This window comes from Haliotis cracherodii, unplaced genomic scaffold (assembly GCF_022045235.1).
Source record: "Haliotis cracherodii isolate W230 unplaced genomic scaffold, xgHalCrac1.p SCAF_8, whole genome shotgun sequence".
Classification (NCBI taxonomy): Eukaryota; Metazoa; Mollusca; class Gastropoda; order Lepetellida; family Haliotidae; genus Haliotis; species Haliotis cracherodii.
Window position 1 is genome coordinate 29,357,492 of NW_027266341.1, and position 23,175 is coordinate 29,380,666.

A 23,175-nucleotide genomic window follows, 5' to 3' on the forward strand; every position below is an offset into this window, starting at 1 on the left:
GTCAGGTCGGTATTTTGTTTTCATTTATAAAAAAATCAGAGACTTCTTCATGATTTACACTTTATTACACCGAACACACACGTCAAACACTTCAATTCCGCTATGTATTCTGTATTAGTCATATCAACTGCAGACACACTACACAATCGAACTATATGCGTGTGCTATGTACATATACAGTTATGTCAACAGGTATAATGAGGTCTGCCTGGCACAGAGCGTGATGAATCAAACCACTTGATATCTTTTGTTGATTTAATGTACATAATGTTAGTATCGAATCGTATTTCGAAGTACTTTGCGACCTAAATTGTACCGTCAATGCGAAAAGTGCGAAAGTGTTAATGAATGAAGGTGATTGAACGAGCAGATCACTCGAACAGGACATTTGGATACCAATCATAAGAACACTCCATGAAAGTGTGTCTGACTCAAAAGTGTGCAGCCTAAATATAAGGTATAAAGGTCTGTTGGTCATGGAAGGTCGATGGGCATTGTTACGTGTCGATTCCCAGATTGAAACGACATGTTAATCCAGAAAACTGAAGCTAAAAGACAACCAACAAACAAACAACAAGTGGTATACAATCAACCAATGAATTATAAAATTAACTTCGTTTACATATCAATACAAATGTCAGCACAGCAATTACAATGGCAGAAAACAAAAGAGTGGATGTCCAATGTTCAATGTCAATAACTAGCATGATAGAAAATTACAGTGGTGATGGAAAAAGTCAGTGATACTAATACATATTCACCCAGCGGCCACGGTGGACAAGTTTCCAAGGTGGGCTAGGCAGGGAATCTGGGATGAAGAGCAATCCTGACATGAAAGCTGGTGCGAGACGAGATGAAATGCACGCGAGACGAAATGTGTGAGATCCAAAAGTGTGAGAGATGCGTAAACACGCTACTGTCCCCTTATGTACAGTCAAATTCGCTTCCTAAACACCACAGAATATTTCATACCAGGTCACGGTAAACCGGAAGTTTACACACAACACTAGTATCTAAATCTAGTAGCTTCCTGACGACTGCTTAGATTAAATAGTACTACATTCCTGAGGACTAATCACTGCCGAAATACATTGCAATTAGCGGCTACCGAATCTCTACAGAAACAAGGTAAAACTACTGTTAAACAAAAATACACTGCAATATAACAGCGTGATGAAATTAACTACATAAGACTTGTAACATGTAAATCATGCAAGTACCGTGTCGTGTCAGTGTAAAAGCCGTCAAAATGTGTCTGACTCAAAAGTGTGCAGCCCAAGATGAATTTTGAATCCCCCATCCACTCTTCTAACGATACATCATGTCCCCCAGGAGTCAAGCAGCGGGACGCGGTCACCAATTCAACTTCTCCCTACTAACGGTGCTTACTTTCACCTGGTTTGTGACCTGTACGCTCTCCACAGGACCACGTGCCATCTTAATATATTGTATGTTCGTCGCGGTTAACCAATCTTATTATGACAGTGACGTTATCCTAATGTTTGAAGCCGGCACTGACACAATATCCAAGCAGAATTTGTGTGTTTGCATTTCGTAGGTACTGTCAAACAATTAACATGAATTTTCTTGACGATCACAGTGAATTCTCCACGTAAAGACCCTGTAACGACGGGATTAAATTATGCAGATAAATCAAGAAAACTGAAAGATGTTGATTGATGTTGTCTGTGAAACATTTTAAGTGTTCCATCGCCAGTTCATTTCCAAATGGGATACGTATGTTGCAACTCCAATGTCATATGAAAGACAATAAATGGGACATTTTTTATAGTTGATATATGTCAGGTATTTGTGATTACCATCAGAGAAAGGTCACACTTCAGAATAAGGCTGTGGGATCAGCGTTGAGGATACGCTGGCACAGATGTGTCCAGAACTGGGGGTGTTCCTCCACGTCCAGAATGTGTTCCTCTGAAACCACGTTGAGGAGAAGATGAGGAACTCTAGCTCTCGCTTCCAAGGACATATCCCTGTACAGAAGCAGGACCCGGTCCGTGATTGCATTGTTCACAGACATCAGCCTCACAATAGACAGGACAGTAAAGTGTATCCACTCGTCTCTCAGGAAGTTCTCTGTAAGCACGATAACAATCTTCCAGCTTCTCGACAAAGCATCAATGGTCACTTCAGCCTTGGAACACCCTACAGGGTCATGTAAGTCGGGCAGGTACAGTCTTATACCAGGGGAGACTTTGGGGAGCTCCTTGAAGAGACAATGACATGGCCAATGATACTCAGCACTTTCATAGCATATGTAGGCATCATAATCAAAATCCACCCTTTGTGGGCGCCGTCTTCGATTATAACCAAGCGTATGTAATACATGGTGTTCTATTTTGGGGAAATATTTCTTGAAAAGAAAAGCTACAAATAAAGACAACATTGCGATCAAGTTTCCAACTATGGCAGCCGCCAACCAGAACTGACCAACACATGTTCTCCACTGAAATGTCCCACTTGCGTAAAAGGTAGCTGTATCAGACAACGTTCCATCACCGAGGATACAGCTGTAGTTGCCATGGTGATCTAAAGTGACATCAGTCTCCAGTAACCATTGTATGAAGTGAAGAGTTCCACAGCTGCAGCTGAAGATATTGCCTGTTAGGTAGAGGTGGAACGAACCGTTATTCACAACAAAGTCATCGAGCATTGTCTGTTGCTGTTTACTGATGACTGACAGGGAATTCGATGTCATATCCAAATGTTTTAGCCTAGCCATCATCAGGATTTCTTCTGGTACGTTATCCAGTCGGTTTCGTGCAATAGAAATGACTTCCAATTTGTTAAAGTTTCTCAATGTATTTTTGTTGATAAGCTGTAGATTATTGCCTGACAAATCGAGTCTTGTTAATTTTGGCATGACATGGAAAAAAGGTTCAGATGGGGACACAAACATGTCTTCATCTGACGTCACATCGTGAACAAGCAATGTTTCGAGATTCGTCACCATGTTGGTGTTGTTGAATACATTCTGGCTGATCTTCATATGGGATATGTCCAAGAGTTTCAGGTTTTTACAACATTCCAAATATGACGGAATGTCTAAAAGATCATTTCTAGAAAAATCTAACACAGATAGATGATCACTTTGTGTCAGTGTTAAACTAATACGCACATGATTAGCATTGGCAGATCTGCTGAGGTTTAGATAACTTAGATTAGGAGGTATGGGAAAATACACCCCTCCTCGTTTTGTGGTATTATATTTGTGGCTGATAGAAAAGCTCAATTGTTTATTCTGAGACACATCGAGATATTTCAGATTTTCCATGATGTACACGTCTCTTAATGTAGGCATCATCATCTCAATTATGTTTTTGGACAAGTCCAGATATTCGAGACATCTGAATAAGGTGGAACTGGTTATGGCATTTGCTTGAATCGAAATAATCTTATTGTTAGACAAGTCTAGCTTTTTCACACATATATCTGCAAGATAACTGAACATCTCCTCTGTTAGAGTCACACAACTTTCTCCTGTGGTAACAACTCGAGTCAGTATTATTTCCTCCATATTTCTTCCAGCCAAACACTGAAGGGCTCTTGTTATGGAGACGAACTTGGTCGTGCTTCCATACGATTGAGAAAGCACCAGCTTGGTTAGGTTCTGAAAAGGGCAAAATACTCCTGGTTCTAGTTTTGTTAGAACACCATTAAGATTAAATATTTTAAGTGGGATATCCCGCAAAGCTTGAAAGGATGTGTTTCCAAGAACAGGTGTACCAATGGTTTGGATATTCAGAAGTGTGAGGGTGTCTTTCAACTGTTCTAGTTGAGGCCATTTTCCGTCTTTAGGCCAGGAGTTAATACGAAGCTCTTCTAGACGTTTTAGACCTTGGACAATATCAGTAGGAAATTGTCCTTCGTTATTTATACTTCCTAACAGAACCAATTGCCTCAGACTAACCAAATACTGGAACAGTCCATCTGGGTATGTTGTCTTGTCCAATGAAAGCGTGTCACAATTCATTTCCAAGACTTCCAGTTTACCAAGACCTTTGAAGGCATCTCTCTGCAATTTCTTTAACGGATTGACGCTCAAATAAAGGAATCTCAGGTTACGAAAACTTCTGAAACTGTTGTTGGGTATACGGGTGAGAAGATTATTTAGTAAATCCAAACCTACAATGTCCTTTGGAAGATCTGAAGGCACTTGAGTGAGATTCTGTCTTTGACAGTCGGTGACGTTACCCTGGTAGGCTGCACTATAACTGGTGTGACAGCCACTGACAGAGGTGCATGTTGCATCCGTCATCAGAAGGAGAAATATAAATATTTCGACGTGCATTGTCTCTGAAACACAATAACAGTTGACATTGCGACACAGAATATTTGTATAAATCCATGAATTCTGATTCTGGAATAATTCAAAAAACGTAGGAAGGCACCTCGCTGTTTGACATTTGTAAATAAAAGTTTCACAAATAATACCAGATAAATGAAAACAAAGCTGTTTCTTTCTATTTTGATTGTATAAAATTTAATGTAAAAACCATTGTTTCCAACACCTGCAAGTGCCACGTCAAACATATAAGGGTGTTGTGATTTGTCAACTTTGAAAAAACATCGTACTTACCAAACGTAAACTGCCACCTTTGCCGTATGATTTGTGTCAACATTCTGTTCCCCTTACTCATTTCCTTTCCCTTTATAGTGTCACGTGTTACTAAATCATAATACTTCTTAAACTGCCTTATATAAACTCTCGCTTGTTTTCCTTATAATAAACAGTGTGACTTTCAATTGGATTGGCTCAACCAGGATCAACCAACAATATGACATCCTTTGATTCAATTTAATACGAATCAAGGTGTGAACAAAGCCTTTGTGTCTGAAAACCCTTGAAGATACAGGTATACATTTCAGTGAACTTGTAGACCTTCTCTTCAGTCGCTAGGGGTTATTTCCTCCTCAATGTTTGAATGACGCCGCTTGTCACTGATTTCTTCCTTCTATTGAACTGATTTATAACTACAGTTTGTATTCCTTCAACACACTGTTTCCCCATAAGGGTTATAAGCTAACAAAGCTAACAAAGGGGTAAACCTGTGCTCAAAGACATGTAATTATCCAATTGTTGTCCTATATCCTTCAGTGAGTGACTGAGGTGTAACACGGCTTTGAACAATATCCCAGTGATATAAGGGTGTGTTAGCTCACTGAGAACGGAAAGTCCGAAATGATGCATGTAGTTGACGTTTACCACTTTGGGGAAACCCACGAGTACGGAAGACACTACATCGAGCCCATGATATGATAAGGGACGCAACTCTTCACGACGAACACCCATGCATCCCTTAATAAAAGAAAAGTCTTGCTTGTCAAACAATTATAGTTGAATTGGGCCTTCCGATTGCTTTCAGAAGAGCTGTGGCATGATTTTGAAGCCTTTTCATCATCACCAAAGAATGTTCCAAACAAACATCATTTCTTTTCTAGTCGCTAACGTAACCGTCGGAGAACGACAGCGTATTCCATCTAGGTACTATGAATGTAAAAGGTAATGTTTTGTTTGGTTGGTTGGTTGTTATTCTCAGCAATATTTCAGCTATATGACGGCGTTCTGGAAATAATCGAGTCTCGGCAGACAATTCAGTTATTGATATCATGAGCATCGTTCCAAGCGATTGAGATACGATGACATGCAGCAACCAAGTCAACGAGTCTGACCACCCGATTCCGTTAGTCGCCTCTTACAAGGGTTTCTCAAGACCTATTATAACCCGGATGTTCACGTGTCGTAATAGGTAATGCCCCTCATTACCACAAAGATGGGTGTCCCGACACTCTTTGTCGGGGGCTTCACCAAAGTAGGAACACTACCCTGACAGACCAGAAATACAGTTCAATCACAACCGACTCACTCATTTGTTGCATGTGACTGAAATAACACTGGAACATATAGTACAAGACAAAATAGGCAATTGGATCTGACATCATTATTGTCACTGATGCATCAAATTTGGAGATGTCCTCCACATATCTGCCACTCACTCACTTGTTGCACTGGAGTGAGTGAGTGAGTGAGTTGGGTTTAACGCCGCTTTTAACAGTATTCCAGTTATATCGCGGCGTGTCAGTCTAATGTGGGAGGAAAGCCCGAAGGGTTGCAGGTCTCAGACATTTACCATTTGGGTGAAACCCACGAGCACGGGTATGGTGCTGACAAACCTAGAAACATAATCGGGGCGAACCGGGATTCGAACATCAATCATAGGTTTCTGGCGTGCCCAAGGGACGCCTTAGACGACTGGGCCACCCATGCCTCCTTTATTGCACTGGACCTGCATATTCAAACATTTAAATGTATGATTAAAGCCACATTATTATCGACATATTTACAATGGGATTAATGATTTGGGCTGACTTCAATAAAAGTTACACAAAACAACCCTTTCCAAAATCATAAGGAAAGATTCTCCTGTTATGTTAACGTAGACAGGCTCAAATTACGGAACATGAGCGTATCTCCATTGTTGCTTTGAGTGGCACGTTATAAGCTCAACAAATACGATCCTTTCTGATATTGCATTTTCAATTGTGGTTTAACTTCTGACACCGAAATAAAGTTTGTTGTGATAGATATGTTTGATATAAAATAAAAGCGACAAAAATAATTTCATAATGATGAGAAATTTCATTGTACGATTCCGACTTTGCATCTGTTTCATGTTTCATAAGATAGTGATGCATTAACACATTTGTTTGATATACAGTAAACTACGGTTATAACGAACTCAAAGGGACCACTAACTTTAGTTCGTTATAACCGTAGTTCGTTATAAGCATATATACAGTATAACAATAGCAAATAGTCGGGAAAAAAAAAATTAGTTCGTTATATCCGTCAGTTCGTTTTAAGCGTGTTCGTTATAAACGTACTTTACTGTAGTTGGAATACTGCAACGAACTGAATTTTGTCGCTAATATTTATGAATCATTATCACATAGATACCAGGTGTTCGCAAATACGTGAAAATGCAAGTTAATTGTACACCTAAAAACGCGAGAACAAGCGAAATAGAGAACTGTACCTGACATAGTTTGTGTCACGGATGCTTCAAATTGGGAAATATCCCCCACACCTGTACTGTAAAACATTTACAAAGGCCTTGAAAGTTGTATTACGGATGAAACAACTTTTGATTAAGATCATGCTCGGTTATACCTGAAACTTTGTGAAATGTTAACACCATAGGCTGGGGCTGCTGGAATATTGCTCGACAAGGGGAGAGTTGACTATTGGAAAGTTTGATACTTTGTGTCCTGCTCTATAAGACATGGATGGCCCCACCTAATCAACACAGCCCGCCGTATCCAGGTGCACAGTTAGGCTACTATAAAACTATAAAACAAACACTTCAGATCAACATGGATTGAGTGGCACCAACTTGGTAGAGCGTGGTTGTGTAAATTCTTCCTTGGACTAAATTCTCAATCTCACATCCAACGATGAACAAACTTTCCCACAGGGAACGAAAGTTTTACACAGTTGATATATAAGATATATTATATAAAAATATAGATGTATGCGTGTTTTTGTTTGCAGTTGTGTGTGATTTTTGTTTGTTTGTTTGTGTGTGTGTGTTCGTGTGTGTGTTCGTGTGTGTGTTCGTGTGTTCGTGTGTGTGTGTTCGTGTGTGTGTGTGTGTGTGTGTGTGTACAACTGTTTAAAGGATCCTGTTTGAGCGTGATAATTACCATGGCGAAACATGAACGATAGTATCATATATCACACATTATTGGGAAGGGACACTCCTTAAACAAAAAGAATGATAAATGGATACGACAATCCGAGTATAAAGGCCCAAACCCTCCGTAAAAACAGGAAAACAGGTTTATTGTTTAGATAATGTGGATAATTAGGGGGGGGGGGGGGGGGGGGGTAGAGCAAATGTTGTCAGCCCGTAGGGCACGAAATATGATTTATTACCCCTGACAGACAAAATGGCCGCACACACACAACGAATGATTAACACACTGTGTCCCAGCAATAAATCACCAGTGCCATTCATTGTACCCTGGGTGCAGGTTTTATCTCATGGCTATCCACTCGGCTTCTTAGTGCTGGAAGTGCAAACTGGCGTGCTGGCGTACAAACTAAACATGGGGCAGGCTCAGGCGGCGTTCCTATCGGATTGTTTTTTTCACTGGTACTCAAATCTCTGATACGGTTGTATGGCCTTACGGAAGCCGGTAAACCTTGACATGTCGTGTTTCGACACTCCTAACTGTTCGTACACAAGGAACCACTTGTCCTTAAACAGGTCGAAATGCACAGTGAATTCCCGTTTGAACTTTTCGGGATGATATTAATAAGGACACCAGCGTTCAAATTATGTACAAACGTTATCTGAAATGTAACCGTGTTAAAAAATACAATAACTCAAGATCGTGAATAATATGATCCTTTTTATTTGAGTGTAAAGGTGGGATAGCCGAGTGGTTGGCTCCTTTAGGGAAGCGACCTGGGTTCGATTCCCAACACGGATACAAGATGTGGAGCTCATATCTGTCACATCCCCCTCCCTCCCCCACAGCCCGTATGGCTTAATATCATACTGCCTCACTCACTCTTCTAATGCACATCTGCTGTGTCGTGATGTATAAATAGTGTCAATATATCATAGATTAAGGCTTCAGTATAAAAAAAACCCTACAGAAGTGGAAACTCATTTAAAATGTTTAGGGGCGTGCCGCTGTTATGAAATGCCCCTAACACCCGACTCAGTAAGGTTGGAGTGCACAGTGGGTTATATCAACAGCAACATGTATATTATTGGCGGAACCTTACATGGGATATGTTGTGAAGGTGTGCAGTTCTATATTTCCCTTAAAGCAGCCCGACTGTCAATGAAGGATGAATCAACTGACTCTAAACCAACTGCAGATATACACCAGAATGTTTAAAGAAGTCGATCTGAATCATGATGGACGTTTAAACAAATCCGAGGTCAAAGGCTTGTGTGTGGAGTTGGGCTTTGACTATGATGACTCCCAGGTGAAGGTAAGACGCGACAATCTACCGTACGACAAATAAGTCATGCCGACACGTGTCCAACTCATGTGTTGCTAGGAGTGAGTGAGAGAGTGAGTGAGTGAGTTGGGTTTAACGCCGCTATTAACAGTGTTCCAGTTATATCACGGCGTGTCAGCTTAATATGGGAGGAAAGCCCGAAGTGATGAAGGTCTTAGACGTCTACCACCTCGGTGAAACCCACGGGCACGGGTATTGTGCTGACAAAGCTAGAAACATAATCGGGTCGAACCGGGATTCGAACCCACAATCATAGGTTTCTGGCTTGCCAAACGGACGCAACTCTGCAAAGCGACTGGGCCACCCGTGCCTCCCTGTGTTGCTAGGAACTGTGGCACACTTTACTTGAGAACACTGACTTACACTTGAGGACGTGAAGGTGGAATGACACGCCTCTGAAGCGGAAGGTTGTTTGATTGTTTGTTGTTTAACGCCGGACTTAGCAATATCCCAGCCATATGACGGCGGTCTGTAAGTAATCGAGTCTGGACCAGGGGCGGTATTCATAAAAGAACTTAAGTCTGAAAAATATACTTAAGTCTTGAAAAAACTAAGTATTTTACCTTTTCTGACTTAAGTTTTTCTTTTGAGACTTAGTTAAGTTTCGGACTTAGCATCTTTATGAATATCACCTTTAGTCTCAGACTTAGCTAAGTCAGATTTCTAAAACTTAAGTTTCCACTTAAGAAAAATCTTAGTTTCTTTATGAATACCGCCCCAGACGATCAAGTGATTGACATCATGAACATCTATCCACGCAATTGAGATCGATGACATGCTTCAACCAAGTCAGGGAGCCTGACCACCCGACCGCGTTCGTCGCCTTTTACGGCAAGTATGGGTTGCTGAAGGCGTATTCTACCTCGGATTTTCACGGATCTGAAGCATAAGAAAATGTGTCCATGTCTTTTCTTCATGGATAATATCGTAATGGGGTGTTAAATTGTGTTTCCCGATTTTGTTTGTACGTTATTATGATACACAAGTTTTATGTTCTGTACTTAAATCGAATCTTTAACCAAGCAAGTGCTCCTTACGTTTGTATATAGAAAAATTATCGTAAGAAACGTGTACTTCCTGGTTTGAGGTTCACTGTACACACGGTGTTATACATACTTTGTCAAGCCGCCGCCGCTACCGACTGCGCATGCCCATGGTGAAAACAAACAGGACCCGGAAGTAATTCAAACCAGCCAGTATTAGACTTTTAAATGTTTATCTGTTTGATACTTTATAACAGTTCGCTGTACACAAATCTTATACTGCTACCATCCCTTTTATTTAAGTTTACTATTGCTGTGATATAAATACATATACTTTAAGATACCATTCCTTGTCGTAACTGTGATAGTGTGCAATTCTACACATGTTTTACCCGATTTTATATTTGTAAGTGTCTTATTTTCTTATGTACATAGTTTAATATGATATATTCTTTTCATATTTTAGTGCTAATCAACTGTGCAATATGAATTTCCATTGGGATAATTAAGTCTTATCTTATCTTATTTTATCTCTAAGCCCACTAGAACTGCCACATTTACAATTTGGAAAACGATTAAAGTTCATGTAAGAGCTATTTGACATTTTTCTTTGGACAAGTTGAATGTGGTTTGGAGAGAATGTCAATAGAACAGCGTGACCACAACTTACTCAGCAAAAATCTCTGCATACATTTGATGGATCACAGTATTACAGTTATTCCTGGAAATTCAACATCAAATTTCATGCAGCTTAACCACTGTATTTGATGTTGTTGTTAACCAAACTTATACCAGCAAGGAATTCCAGATATCAACCATTTGTTGTACTAAGACGTATAACATTTGAAATAAACAATAACATATTGCATATCATAATATTTTGTATTTCGAGAGTCTGTTATAACGGAAGCAAAAATGAAATGGATTCAGGAAATGACTGAATGTCTTGTCTCTATTTGTAGCAACTGTTTCGGGGCTGTATTCAGGAAATCGCTGAATGTCTTGTCTCTATTTGTAGCAACTGTTTCGGGGCTGTATTCAGGAAATCACTGAATGTCTTGTCTCTATTTGTAGCAACTGTTTTCGGAGCTTGACAAGGATAAAAGTGGTGATGTGACCTTGGACGAGTTTCTTGCTGCTATGCAACCAATCAAAAAAGAGAAAAAACGGTAAAATGCCTGATGGATGCAGATCCATTGCTCATGCAAGATGTGTATGTACTTACATACATGGCACCGAATTGTGTTTAATATTTAGGAAGGCGCATTAACCAGTAAACATCCAAATCTGTTCCTTATTCAGAAGGTATCCGCCATAGCACATGTACTTTTGACTAATATTCCAAGAAAGCAGGTTTAAATGATATTAGTGTTGTTTTCTATGTTTACATTGGCTATTTCAGAATTTTGGAGAATTATCTACAACAAAGTGCTTCACAGATGACTTCCGGGTCTCGTAACTGTGCTGATCGAACAAGATGATATGAAACCACGTGGTTGTTGTCTTTCACCATTTAAAAGAAAATGGTACCCGAAATCAAAAATGAAACACGAAAAAACAATCAGTTGTGGTGTCATATTTACCCGACAATTACAAATAAAGCGACAAAACCTTTTCAATGTCCAATAGCAAAAGGAGAGAGTCGATAATACGACTCCGACTATATCATGGGCATGTGTTTATGAATCACTATCAAATGGTGATGAGTGAGTGAGTGAGTGAGTATGGTTTTACGCCGCTTTTAGCAATATTCCAGCAATATCACGGCGGGGGACACCAGAAATGGGCTTCACACATTGTACCCATGTCGGGAATCGAACCCGGGTCTTCGGCGTGATGAGCGAACGCTTTAACCACTAGGCTACCCGACCGCCCTCAAATGGTGATGATACCAGGTGTTCGCGAAAAGATGAGCGTATCCTGCCCCACCGGTGGCACCGGTCACAAACACATGCAAACGCGCGACAATTGTTCGCCTGAAAAAAACACGGGTTCTAAAAATTGAAAAAGGGTTCTATTTAAAAATATATGAATCTGTTTTTGTACAATGACTTTCTACTGTAATACAAGCCGGATTATGCTTCTTATAAACTCCCCCAAGGGGATCACTTGGCCCAAAACTTCTTAATGACAAATGCGAATTTAGTGTTCTGGAGCCCCGTTGGTGTTTGTCGAGGGAGGATCCCAATGTCGTGTCTGCTTCACAATGGACTAAGTCCGGCTCGTGGTGGTTTGTTGAAATACCCAACTTTACTTCTTCTTCCAGATGCGCCACTTTCAGACGGATGTTTAGGAGGATGGACCTAAACAAAGATGGCTTCCTGTCAGTATCCGAGCTCCACCGGTCTCTGTCGTCTGCTGTGAATGAGGGTGAACAGCCGCTGTCTGCACAAGAGGTCAAGGACATCATAGCCCAAGTTGACGTCAATGGCGACGGCAAACTGGACTATGAAGAGTTTCTAATGCTGATGAAGCCTTGAAGTTTGACTGAATGTCAATCCTTCATGGCCAAGTCGGATAATGGAACATGCCAACCCACTAATAACAGTAGCTATTGACTATTGTGCATGTAAACAGCAAATATTTGACCTTAACGACCTGTTTAAGTCGTTCCTTAAAATTTGTGTCTTGGCAATATTATAATTATAAAATTATTATTATTAATAGAACTTCTAACATCAGAAGCACCTGTACCTGAACCAATAAGGATACCAATTTAGCTAAAATATAAGCCATAAAAGGACTTACTTAAAATACGGTTAAATATTTGTTTTTGATTTGCAAAATTGACCGCACGCTTCGACTGTTATTGGATATGGGTTAGATAGGACTGAGGGTCCAAACTGGCTGGCGAAAATGGTTACAGACTGGATCCGTGACGACACATTGGTTGAATTAGTGTCGGAGATCTAAACCTTATTACTTTTCCATGTAATAAAATAATACATAAGTCGACTTCCTTGAATTATTAAGCCTATGCTAGAAGTGCCCACAGTAATATGGATACAATACATAGAGCTAATAGTGGCCTACTCCCTCTCTAGCCACTACTCCCTCGCCAGTGAGTGAGTGAGTGCGTGCGTGCTAGCGTGCGTTAGTGAGTGAAGGAGTGAGTGAAGGAGTGAGTGAAGGAGTGAGTGACATTAGTTGGAGGTAAGAAACATTATAGTTGTGTTTGAAGGCCATTCAGAAGATACTTTCCCGGCAATGTCGAGCTGACGATTTCAGCAATATGAATACATATTTTCGAAGTTAAGGAACACAATCTTCCTCTGCATTCACAGACAGGTTTATGGCTTAAAAACACACAGGTCACGCTAGCACTGGTGCAATCTTTGTGTCCCCACGTACACGTGCAGGCACGGACACAAAAACGCACGCACACACACACACACACACACACACACACACGAACACACACACGAACACACACACACACACACACACACACACACACACACACACACACACACACACACACACACACACACGAACACACACACACACACGAACACACACACACACACACGCACACGAACACACACACAAACAAACAAACAAAAATCACACACAACTGCAAACAAAAACACGCATACACGCACGCACGCACGCACACACGCACACACTTCCAGATTATCAATTATTGTTTGTCACGTACACAAATGCCAAATACACTATCTCAGCATATAGCCATTCCTCGGAGTCTGCGTGATATACCGACTACGTTGAAAGGGATACATGCACTAGTTTCCATGTAAGCTAACGTAATACATCAGATGGTGTTAAGAAAACAAGATAAACTACCCAGTGCTTGTGCATAACCTGATAACAGATATCACATTTAGTGATTGCTTTTTTGGAAGAATAGTATTCCATCCACGAACAAAACAAGTAAGGTGATTACAAGGCATACAAGCATAGACACGAAAGGGAATCACTCCCTAATGTCATAGTTTTGCACACGCATACACACACACGAACACACTGTTAATGACACTAGACCCATGGACCAGGAAGTCTTGTATATGTATTTATTCTATTTAAGATATAATTAACTATACATGCTATTTATTATAACGTTGTGACTCCGGTCATATTGATTACCGTTGAGAACTTTTATCAGTCGAGGGTATCAAGTTTCTAAACGCTCGTATCTCTGCAATATATAAACCTCTTGTGTTTGCCCAAGACGCTACTACCCAGGAATCGATTATATTTGCGTGCCCACTGTGCAATGTTTTTACGTATGGACAAGAAGGAAGTAACTGTTTAATCCCAGATATCGTATACCCCTGCATGACAAGCACGACTACACACTAACGCTGGCCCTCGCACCGGCGACATGAGCCACTTAGACGACGACGAACTTGCTGTATATACCAAGGCGTTTCACGACTTTGACGCCAATCATGACGGCTACATGACGTTGTCCGAGTTCTCACGAGCGTGTGTAGCCCTGGGCTTTACCTATGAAGAGGAGACGGTACAGGTATGTGTGACTCAATCACGTAGTTTAGGGGAAGATGTGCATTTATTTAAAAAAAAGATGTACATTGCTTTGCTGTGGAAGTTAAACGATCGAAATTAGCGATAGCCGCATATAGGTATTACATGCCGTGTATCGTTGGTTAAGCTTGGATCGTGGAGAATAAATGAGTGAATGGGTGAGTGAATATTGTTCTGCCCCGCATTAGCAATTTTGCTAGCCATTCGCGGCGATGATAATATTTGCGAAAGTCGACTCAATGCACGATGTTGACGGTGTTGATAGCAATGACATAGTTATATCACGGCGACTTGCAGACACTGATACTAATAATATAATAAATTTAAATATAACGATGATTGTCGCATTACACTTACAGATATGGTATATATATATATGGAATCCTTTGCAAAATAAAATTGCAATTGATTTCAACAACACAGTACAGTATAGCTGACCATATACCTCTTAGTTAAGGAAGAACATGTTAAAGTTCCGTATGAACCAATACCACCTTTGTCCTAATATACCTCGTTCTTCTCTCAGCGGAAATAATGGTCCAACACGTTTTGATGACATCCTTTTTATTTTTACTGATTGTACACTCAACTCAACTTTAGGGAGAGGCTGACAATGGTTTATTTTCGGAATGGCATGTGGTTTTATGTAAATCCTGAAATGAAACACAACTGCTACGGCCTCTGTCCATCGCCAGCTATAGCTGATGAATTTTATTTTCCTATTTAGATGTGAAGCATATATGCAACATAGAACCTCTCTCATAGCCGATAATTTCACGACCGCCTCCGTGGTCTAGTAGTAGAGCGGAAGGTCCGGGGTTAAACCCAATTTCACCTCACCGAAATTTTCACATATTCTTCTCACATCACTAAATTTAAACACTTCCTTTCCTCCAAAACAGATACAATTAATAGATCTGAAGAAGCTCGCAAATTCCTCTCAATCATTGATAAAAATATAAAATGAATAACTAATCAATTTAGAGTCATGTATACCTTTATGGTATACAAACTAGTATGTCCCCATGTACACTAGCTTGATTTTTCATATGATGTATTGTTATCCTGATACATTGTAAATAATTATGTGTGAATTATCATAAATTATTACGTATGTGTGAATGATCATTGTACGAGATATATGTGATATTCAAGTGTGCATTACATTATTTGTATATATTCATGTAATATTGCGTATCCTGCCATCTTGCTTTATATTTATGTATTTTATTGAAATTAATAACTTTCCTTTTGTACCACCGTGGTTGTGTTTGGAGAATACACCTGAGTTGAGTTGAGGAAGCAGAGTCGTCCGAAGGCGACTTTCCATCCGTTCTCACATTCAGAACAATCTTCAGATCCAACGAATAAACAAATCTCACTGACAGACAACAATTGGTTTTGAGTCATTCCTTTTCTCTGTGTACGATTATATCTGCAGAAGTCAATAAAAAATTCTTTCAAAGCATTTTGCTTAGTCTGTTGTGGGTCACTTACATGTATACTTACAAGAACCTGGCATCAAAGGTGCGTGACGTGCGATCCGTGTTATATCCTTTGGACCCTCACAATTTGTATATCACGTTAATCAATACGGATCTGGCCTTTGCGATCTGTCCCGACTATATCCACTATGCCAGCAACACTATAGCCAGCCATACGTGAATGTTCAATGTCATATAAGAATTGACTTCAATCTCTGTTTGTTAATATAAACCGAAACGCTCTCGTGTAAATCCTCGTAGCGGCACACCAGTTTTTAACGTTTATACCTCCAAATACATTATCAAATTCATATCTAAGAAATAAATAAATCAACAAGGATTACTTCACAGACTTGTTATGCAGTCCTTAACACAAAACAACTGCCGATAACCATACGAAAATAGCGCCGTCGCTGAGCGCAATAATGCAACACAAGGCCAACCCTCTCTATCAGCAAATCAGTTATACGTGTCCCAAGTCCCTGGTTGGCCTGTTCGGGTTTATGGAAACCAGTTGCTTGCTTGGCTATGGGAATAATTTGCAAATTATATTACATGGCGACTGATTCGTTATCTTTAAAATATGCAGCTATCTAAAAATACTAGAGACGTGACTCACACATATTTGAGACGTGACTCACACATACTTGAGACGTGACTCACACATACTTGAGACGTGACTCACACATACTTGAGACGTGACTCACACATACTTGAGACGTGACTCACACATACTTGAGACGTGACTCACACACACTTGGGACTGACTCCCACATACTAGACACATGACTCACACATACTAGACACGTGATTCACAAATACCAGACACGTTACTCACACATACTAAAGACTTGACTCATACATACCAGACACGTGACTCATACATACTAGACACGTGACTCATACATACTAGACACGTTACTCACACATACTAAAGACTTGACTCGCACATACCAGACACGTGACCCACACATACTAGACACGTGACTCACACATACCAGACACGTGACTCACATATACTAGACACATGACTCACGCATACCAGACACGTGACTCACACATACTAGAGACGTGATTCGTGACTCATACATACCAGACACGTGACTCACACATACTAGACACGTGACTCACACATACTAGACACGTGACTCACACATGCCAGAGACGTGACTCACACATATTAGACACGTGACTCACACTGAGCTGGGTCTCGTTTCTCATATTGCATTTTAAGTTGAAAATGTGCATATAGAGCCGTGAACCAGCTTAGACTTCCACATTCAAGGGCGTAACTTCCACACACCAGGGCGTGATAACTCTTTAAAGACCGAAAGTAAATACTTCAATTCAGTTGTAAGTTGTAGCATGCTGACCCTTTAAAGACCGAAAGCAAAGACTTCGATATAGATATAAGTCGTAGCATGCTGACCCGTTAAAGACCGAAAGCAAAGACTTCGATATAGATATAAGTCGTAGCATGCTGACCCGTTAAAGACCGAAAGCAAAGTGGGTTTAGTTTATTGTCGCTGTGTGCTGCCACAAGGAACAGTTGTGATACATTCAATTGAAATGTTCAAATAGTACGGAATTATGACTTAACTGATCCTCCCATTTGGGACAAGCAATGTAGTAGACTTCTGTCTTGATGAAAAGAATAGCAAACTAGATATTTTGTGGAGTGCGCCACTTGTGTGTGTTGACCACTGTGTTCCGGTTGCATGCAGTTGCTCCATTCTAACATTCCATACCCCAGGAAGAGCTCTGAGATATTCTTGTCGATTATCAACGTGACACCAAGTGACAAATCATTTCCAAACATACCAGACGACATGGAATCACACCGGTTATCACAATCGACCAGCAACTTTGGTGAATTTCATACATGATCATCGAATCACGGCCAGCTGAGAGCCCCTTGCATCAAATAGCCCTGGTCTTGGGGGGATTCCATACTTAGATGAGTTTTGTGGGTACAGGTAGGAATCTGATGGCTGGATCTGGGTTAAAGGAGATCATCACTCAAGTATATTCAGAGGGTAGTACAGATCAGATGTTGTCCGGCAAATCAGTGGCACAAGCTGTGCGGGCTCATTTCTTGCGGAACCACTTCTGCAATGCTCTGATCGTGTTTGATGGTTATTGTGGTGTTTTTTTTACCAAGCATGAGATCCATCAGAGAAGAACTGGAAGTGAGATTGGAGTGGATGTGGATTTCACACCAGACATGATTCTGAAAATGAAGAAAAATCCCTTTTGGCAAATGAAAGAAACAAACAGAAATTCTTCAGTCTGTTGGGGGCAAAAATAAAAAAAGGTGGGTTTTCAGATTAAACACTCATCCGGAGATGCTGACTATGACATTGCAATGTCTGCCTGTACATTGGCTCAAACACTGCCTGTGGTAGTGGTAGGGAATGACACCGACCTTCTCATCCTGTTGCAATATCACTTCAGACCCGATACCATGAGACCATCTTTCTTCAGACAAGTACAAAGATCATTGAAATCTTCATACTACAGATGATCCTTGATCCTAATCTCAGCCATTCTTTGCTCTTTGTACATGCATTGTCAGGGACCGACACAACATCGAGGCCATATGGCATAGGGATGGTCTCAGGAATATTCAAAGGTTTTCATGGTGACAGGTGGAAACCATGCAGAAATCGAGCAGGCTGGTAATCAGGCACTTGCAATCCTCTACGGCTGTATGCCTGGCTTGGATTTGAATTCTGAACGTGTGACAAAATTCACTGAGAAGGTATGTATCAAGCTCAAATTACCTACCCCTTCGACACAAGTGCAGACCTGGCTAGGCAACAATATGGATGCGACGGAATGGGGCTGGACGCTTCACAAGAGCAACAAGGGCATTATATTGAAACCAATCACAAGGCACCAAGCTGTCACTCCTAAATTTCTGTTGAAAATAATCAGATACAATTGCACTGGAAAGTTTGATGAAAACACATGCTCATGCAGAATTTTTTTTGTCTACAATGTATCTCAGCATGTGGACAATGCAAAGGGATGACATGTTCAAATGGACCAAGTCATGACTTTTCTGACATTACTGAATAATCGTCTCTTCATGTCCAGTATATGAGTGTGATTATAAAGACTGTCTTGAACTTTAGACATTTAAATTGATAGTATGTTTGACTTGCAAACTGTAATATTGCAGGGTTATATCCTCTTTATAAGACCGTGTTAAGTATTTTAATTTGTAGTCCGATATGAAACAATTGCATTTTTTTCACATTTCGGGCAGCCGTAATTTATTTCTGTGTAAGATTTCACTTCAAAATTGTTAAATATATATTCCCCTGTCTTGATCCTATAAATTATAAATAGAGTCATCATCCAGTTTAGATTTTGATTGATTCTTTTTTTTTTTACTTTTTCGATTTTCGTTTGTATTGATGGCGGCCATCTTGGATTTGACTTATTTTGGGTGTTTCCCCAAGTCAAATTTTGGTAAACTATTTTTTTTTTAAAAGTAGACCTATCAAGGAAGTGAAATGTGTTAAAAAAACCTTTTCCGTCAATTTTGTTGAACCTTCATGAAAAATAAACCTTTAATTACCGGACTATAGGTACAGATTGACCGGATGCAGCTGGACTATTGCTGAAAAATTACAGATCGACCTGATATAGACGGACTATTGCTGAATAATCACAGATCGACCTGATATAGACGGACTGTTGCTGAATAATTACAGATCGACCTCATATAGACGGACTATTGCTGAATAATTACAGATCGACCTCATATAGACGGACTATCGCTGAATAATCTCAGATCGACCTGATATAGACGGACTATTGCTGAATGCGGCTTACACCAATATTCACTCACTGTTGTATCGATGTTTTCAGACCCTGTTCTGTGAAATGGACGCCGACAAGAACGAGAAAGTAACACTGGAGGAGTTTCTGGCCTTCATGGGTCCCGACAGCGAGGAGAAGTTGTAAGTAGCATCTTACTTGAGATTATACTACACTCTTGCCACGTACAGATTCGTTCTACTCCCTAAACACCGCCAAAGGCAAGGTGAATTGGTGATAAAGGATGTGAATTGTATACCGTCATAAAGGATGTTGACCGTACACCTCAGTTAAGGATATAGGTTGTATACTTGAGGATGTAGGTTGAATGCTTTCACTAAGGGCGTAGGTTGAATTCTTACATTGAGGAAGTAGGTTGAATATTATCATTTTGGATGTAGGTTGAATATTATCATTTTGGATGTAGGTTGAACAACGCCATTTGGGGATGAAGGTTGAACCACGCCATTGGGGATGTAGGTTAAATGCCGTCATTTAGGATGTAGGTTGAATGTTGTCATTGAGGACGTAGGTTGAATTTTGTTATTGAGGATGTAGGTTGAATGCTGTCATTGAGGATGTAGGTTGAATTCTTTCATTGGGGATGTAGGTTGAATTCTTTCATTTGGGGATGTAGGTTGTCATTGATGGTACTTGTTGAATATTGTTATTGAGGATGTAGGTTGAATGCTGTCATTGAGGATGTATGTTGAATTCTTTCATTGGGGATGTAGGTTGAATTCGTTCATTAGGGATGTAGGTTGTCATTGATGATGTTGGTTTAATATTGTTATTGAGGATGTAGGTTGAACAACGCCATTGAGGTTGTAGGCTGAATGCTTTTACTGAGGATGTAGGTTGAATGTTATCATTTGGAATGTTATTTTAATGCTGTCATTAAGGATGTAGGTTGAATGCCGTCATTGAGGATGTAGATTGAACAACGTCACTGAGGATGTAGGTTGAATGCTGTCATTGAGGATGTAGGTTGAATGCTGTCATTGAGGATGTAGGTTGAATGCTGTCATTGAGGATGTAGGTTGAATGCTGTCATTGAGGTTGTAGGTTGAATGTTTTTATTGAGGATGTAGGTTGAATGTTATCATTGGGGATGTAATGTTAATGCTGTCATTAAGGGTGTAGGTTGAATGCTTTCATTGAGAATGTAGGTTGAATAACGCCATTGAGGATGTAGGTTGAAGGCTGCCATTAAAGATGAAGGTTGAATGCTTTCACTGAGGACGAGGTTGAATGTTATCATTTTGGATGTAGGTTGAACAACGTCATTGGTGATGTAGGTTGAATGCTGTCGTTGGGGATGGAATATGAAATGTTGTAAGTTGTACACAGATATAACGTAATTAGAACACCACACTGTGGACGGAAGTTTTTGTACGTAATGTCATACTGAAAGAATATACTGACAGATTGTCAACACTTTCGCACACGAAGAAAGCAAAGAAACCGACTGTAGTAGTGGTTGAGTTGGGAATGCAGATTATGCTGACACAAATTTTATGAATTATTTCAATCCAACAGTTGACAGTTCCCTTCATGCATTACCAATTCCAACCTGTCGACCTATGCTAAGGGTGCAGTTCATATTAACGACATCTAAAAGTATTACTGTCAAATCACACAACTATATCTTTCAGAGTGGCCAGTGTCAGGCGGATATTCAATGAATATGATACAAACAAAGATGGCTTCCTAACAGCAGACGAGATCCAGAGCGCGTGGTTCTCGGGGGATCGTGGAACGAAGAGACTTTCGAAGAGTGAGGTTGCAGAACTTATGGCACCGGTAGACACCAATGGAGACGGCAAACTGAACTACGAAGAATTTCTCCAACTGGTGTTGTCGGCAATGGGAAATGATGATACCAAAACGTTTGACAAAGTCTGAATTATGTACACTCGCTCGTTCTCAGCAGAATAGGCCATTTGTTGAATTTTGTACATATATTTGTTATGTTCATAAGGTCAGCATTAGCATCACAATTATGTCGATAAGGACCAATAACTAAAATCTATCTCCCACTTGATTCTTGTCCAAACTCTTCGGGACATTTAACCACCAAACCTGTATAAAACATAACTCTGCGTAAAGCCTTCTTTTTTCCTGAAAGTACTTCGTTACATCTTACTTTTATACTGATACCCGGGATATTTACAGGGGACCTCGTTGTAGAGTCCGTACCCATGGTGCATACAGAGAAACTCTTTAAAGAGATGGTACCAAGGGATATAGGGGAAACTTTGTTGTAGATGTGGTATCCAGGATACTTACAGGGGACCTCGTTGTAGAGTCCGTACCCATGGTGCATACAGAGAAACTCTTTAAAGAGATGGTACCAAGGAATATAGGGGAAACTTTGTTGTAGATGTGGTATCCAGGATATTTACAGGGGACCTCGTTGTAGAGTCCGTACCCATGGTGCATACAGAGAAACTCTTTAAAGAGCTGGTACCAAGGGATATAGGGGAAACTTTGTTGTAGATGTGGTATCCAGGATATTTACAGGGGACCTCGTTGTAGAGTCCGTACCCATGGTGCATACAGAGAAACTCTTTAAAGAGATGGTACCAAGGGATATAGGGGAAACTTTGTTGTAGATGTGGTATCCAGGATATTTACAGGGGACCTCGTTGTAGAGTCCGTACCCATGGTGCATACAGAGAAACTCTTTAAAGAGCTGGTACCAAGGGATATAGGGGAAACTTTGTTGTAGATGTGGTATCCAGGATATTTACAGGGGACCTCGTTGTAGAGTCCGTACCCATGGTGCATACAGAGAAACTCTTTAAAGAGATGGTACCAAGGGATATAGGGGAAACTTTGTTGTAGATGTGGTATCCAGGATATTTACAGGGGACCTCGTTGTAGAGTCCGTACCCATGGTGCATACAGAGAAACTCTTTAAAGAGATGGTACCAAGGAATATAGGGGAAACTTTGTTGTAGATGTGGTATCCAGGATATTTACAGGGGACCTCGTTGTAGAGTCCGTACCCATGGTGCATACAGAGAAACTCTTTAAAGAGATGGTACATAGGGTACATACAAGAGACCTCGTTGAAGTGCGGGTATATATGTCATACACCAAGGGAATTGTTGGGATTTCGTTGTGGTTCTCGTACCCGTGATATATACGGTGGTCCTCGTTCTAGAGCTGTTACCTTGGCTATTGAGAGGGCTCAGTCACACAAACACCAGGCTCAGTCACACAAACACCAAGCTCAGTCACGCAAACCCCAGGCTCAGTCACGCAAACACCAGGCTCAGTCACAGAAACACCAAGCTCAGTCACACAAACA

General features: G+C 40.4%; 3 protein-coding genes across 3 annotated transcripts; 2 read left to right on the top strand and 1 right to left on the bottom strand.

The window, feature by feature from the left end:
- Positions 1-1,840: 1,840 nt before the first annotated feature.
- On the bottom strand, positions 1,841-4,309 carry LOC139450712 (toll-like receptor 4). Its single transcript, XM_071232513.1, has one exon. It carries the CDS (start codon positions 4,307-4,309, stop codon positions 1,841-1,843), a length of 2,469 nt encoding a protein of 822 aa, XP_071088614.1.
- Positions 4,310-8,881: 4,572 nt separating this feature from the next.
- Positions 8,882-12,521, top strand: LOC139449429 (calmodulin-4-like). Its single transcript, XM_071230816.1, has 3 exons — positions 8,882-9,028; positions 11,116-11,210; positions 12,308-12,521. Exons 1-3 carry the CDS (start codon positions 8,882-8,884, stop codon positions 12,519-12,521), a joined length of 456 nt encoding a protein of 151 aa, XP_071086917.1.
- Positions 12,522-14,383: 1,862 nt separating this feature from the next.
- On the top strand, positions 14,384-21,932 carry LOC139450610 (calmodulin-4-like). Its single transcript, XM_071232385.1, has 3 exons — positions 14,384-14,530; positions 19,911-20,002; positions 21,515-21,932. The coding sequence occupies exons 1-3, from the start codon at positions 14,384-14,386 to the stop codon at positions 21,762-21,764; spliced, it is 489 nt and encodes a 162-aa protein (XP_071088486.1). The 3' UTR covers positions 21,765-21,932.
- Positions 21,933-23,175: the final 1,243 nt, after the last annotated feature.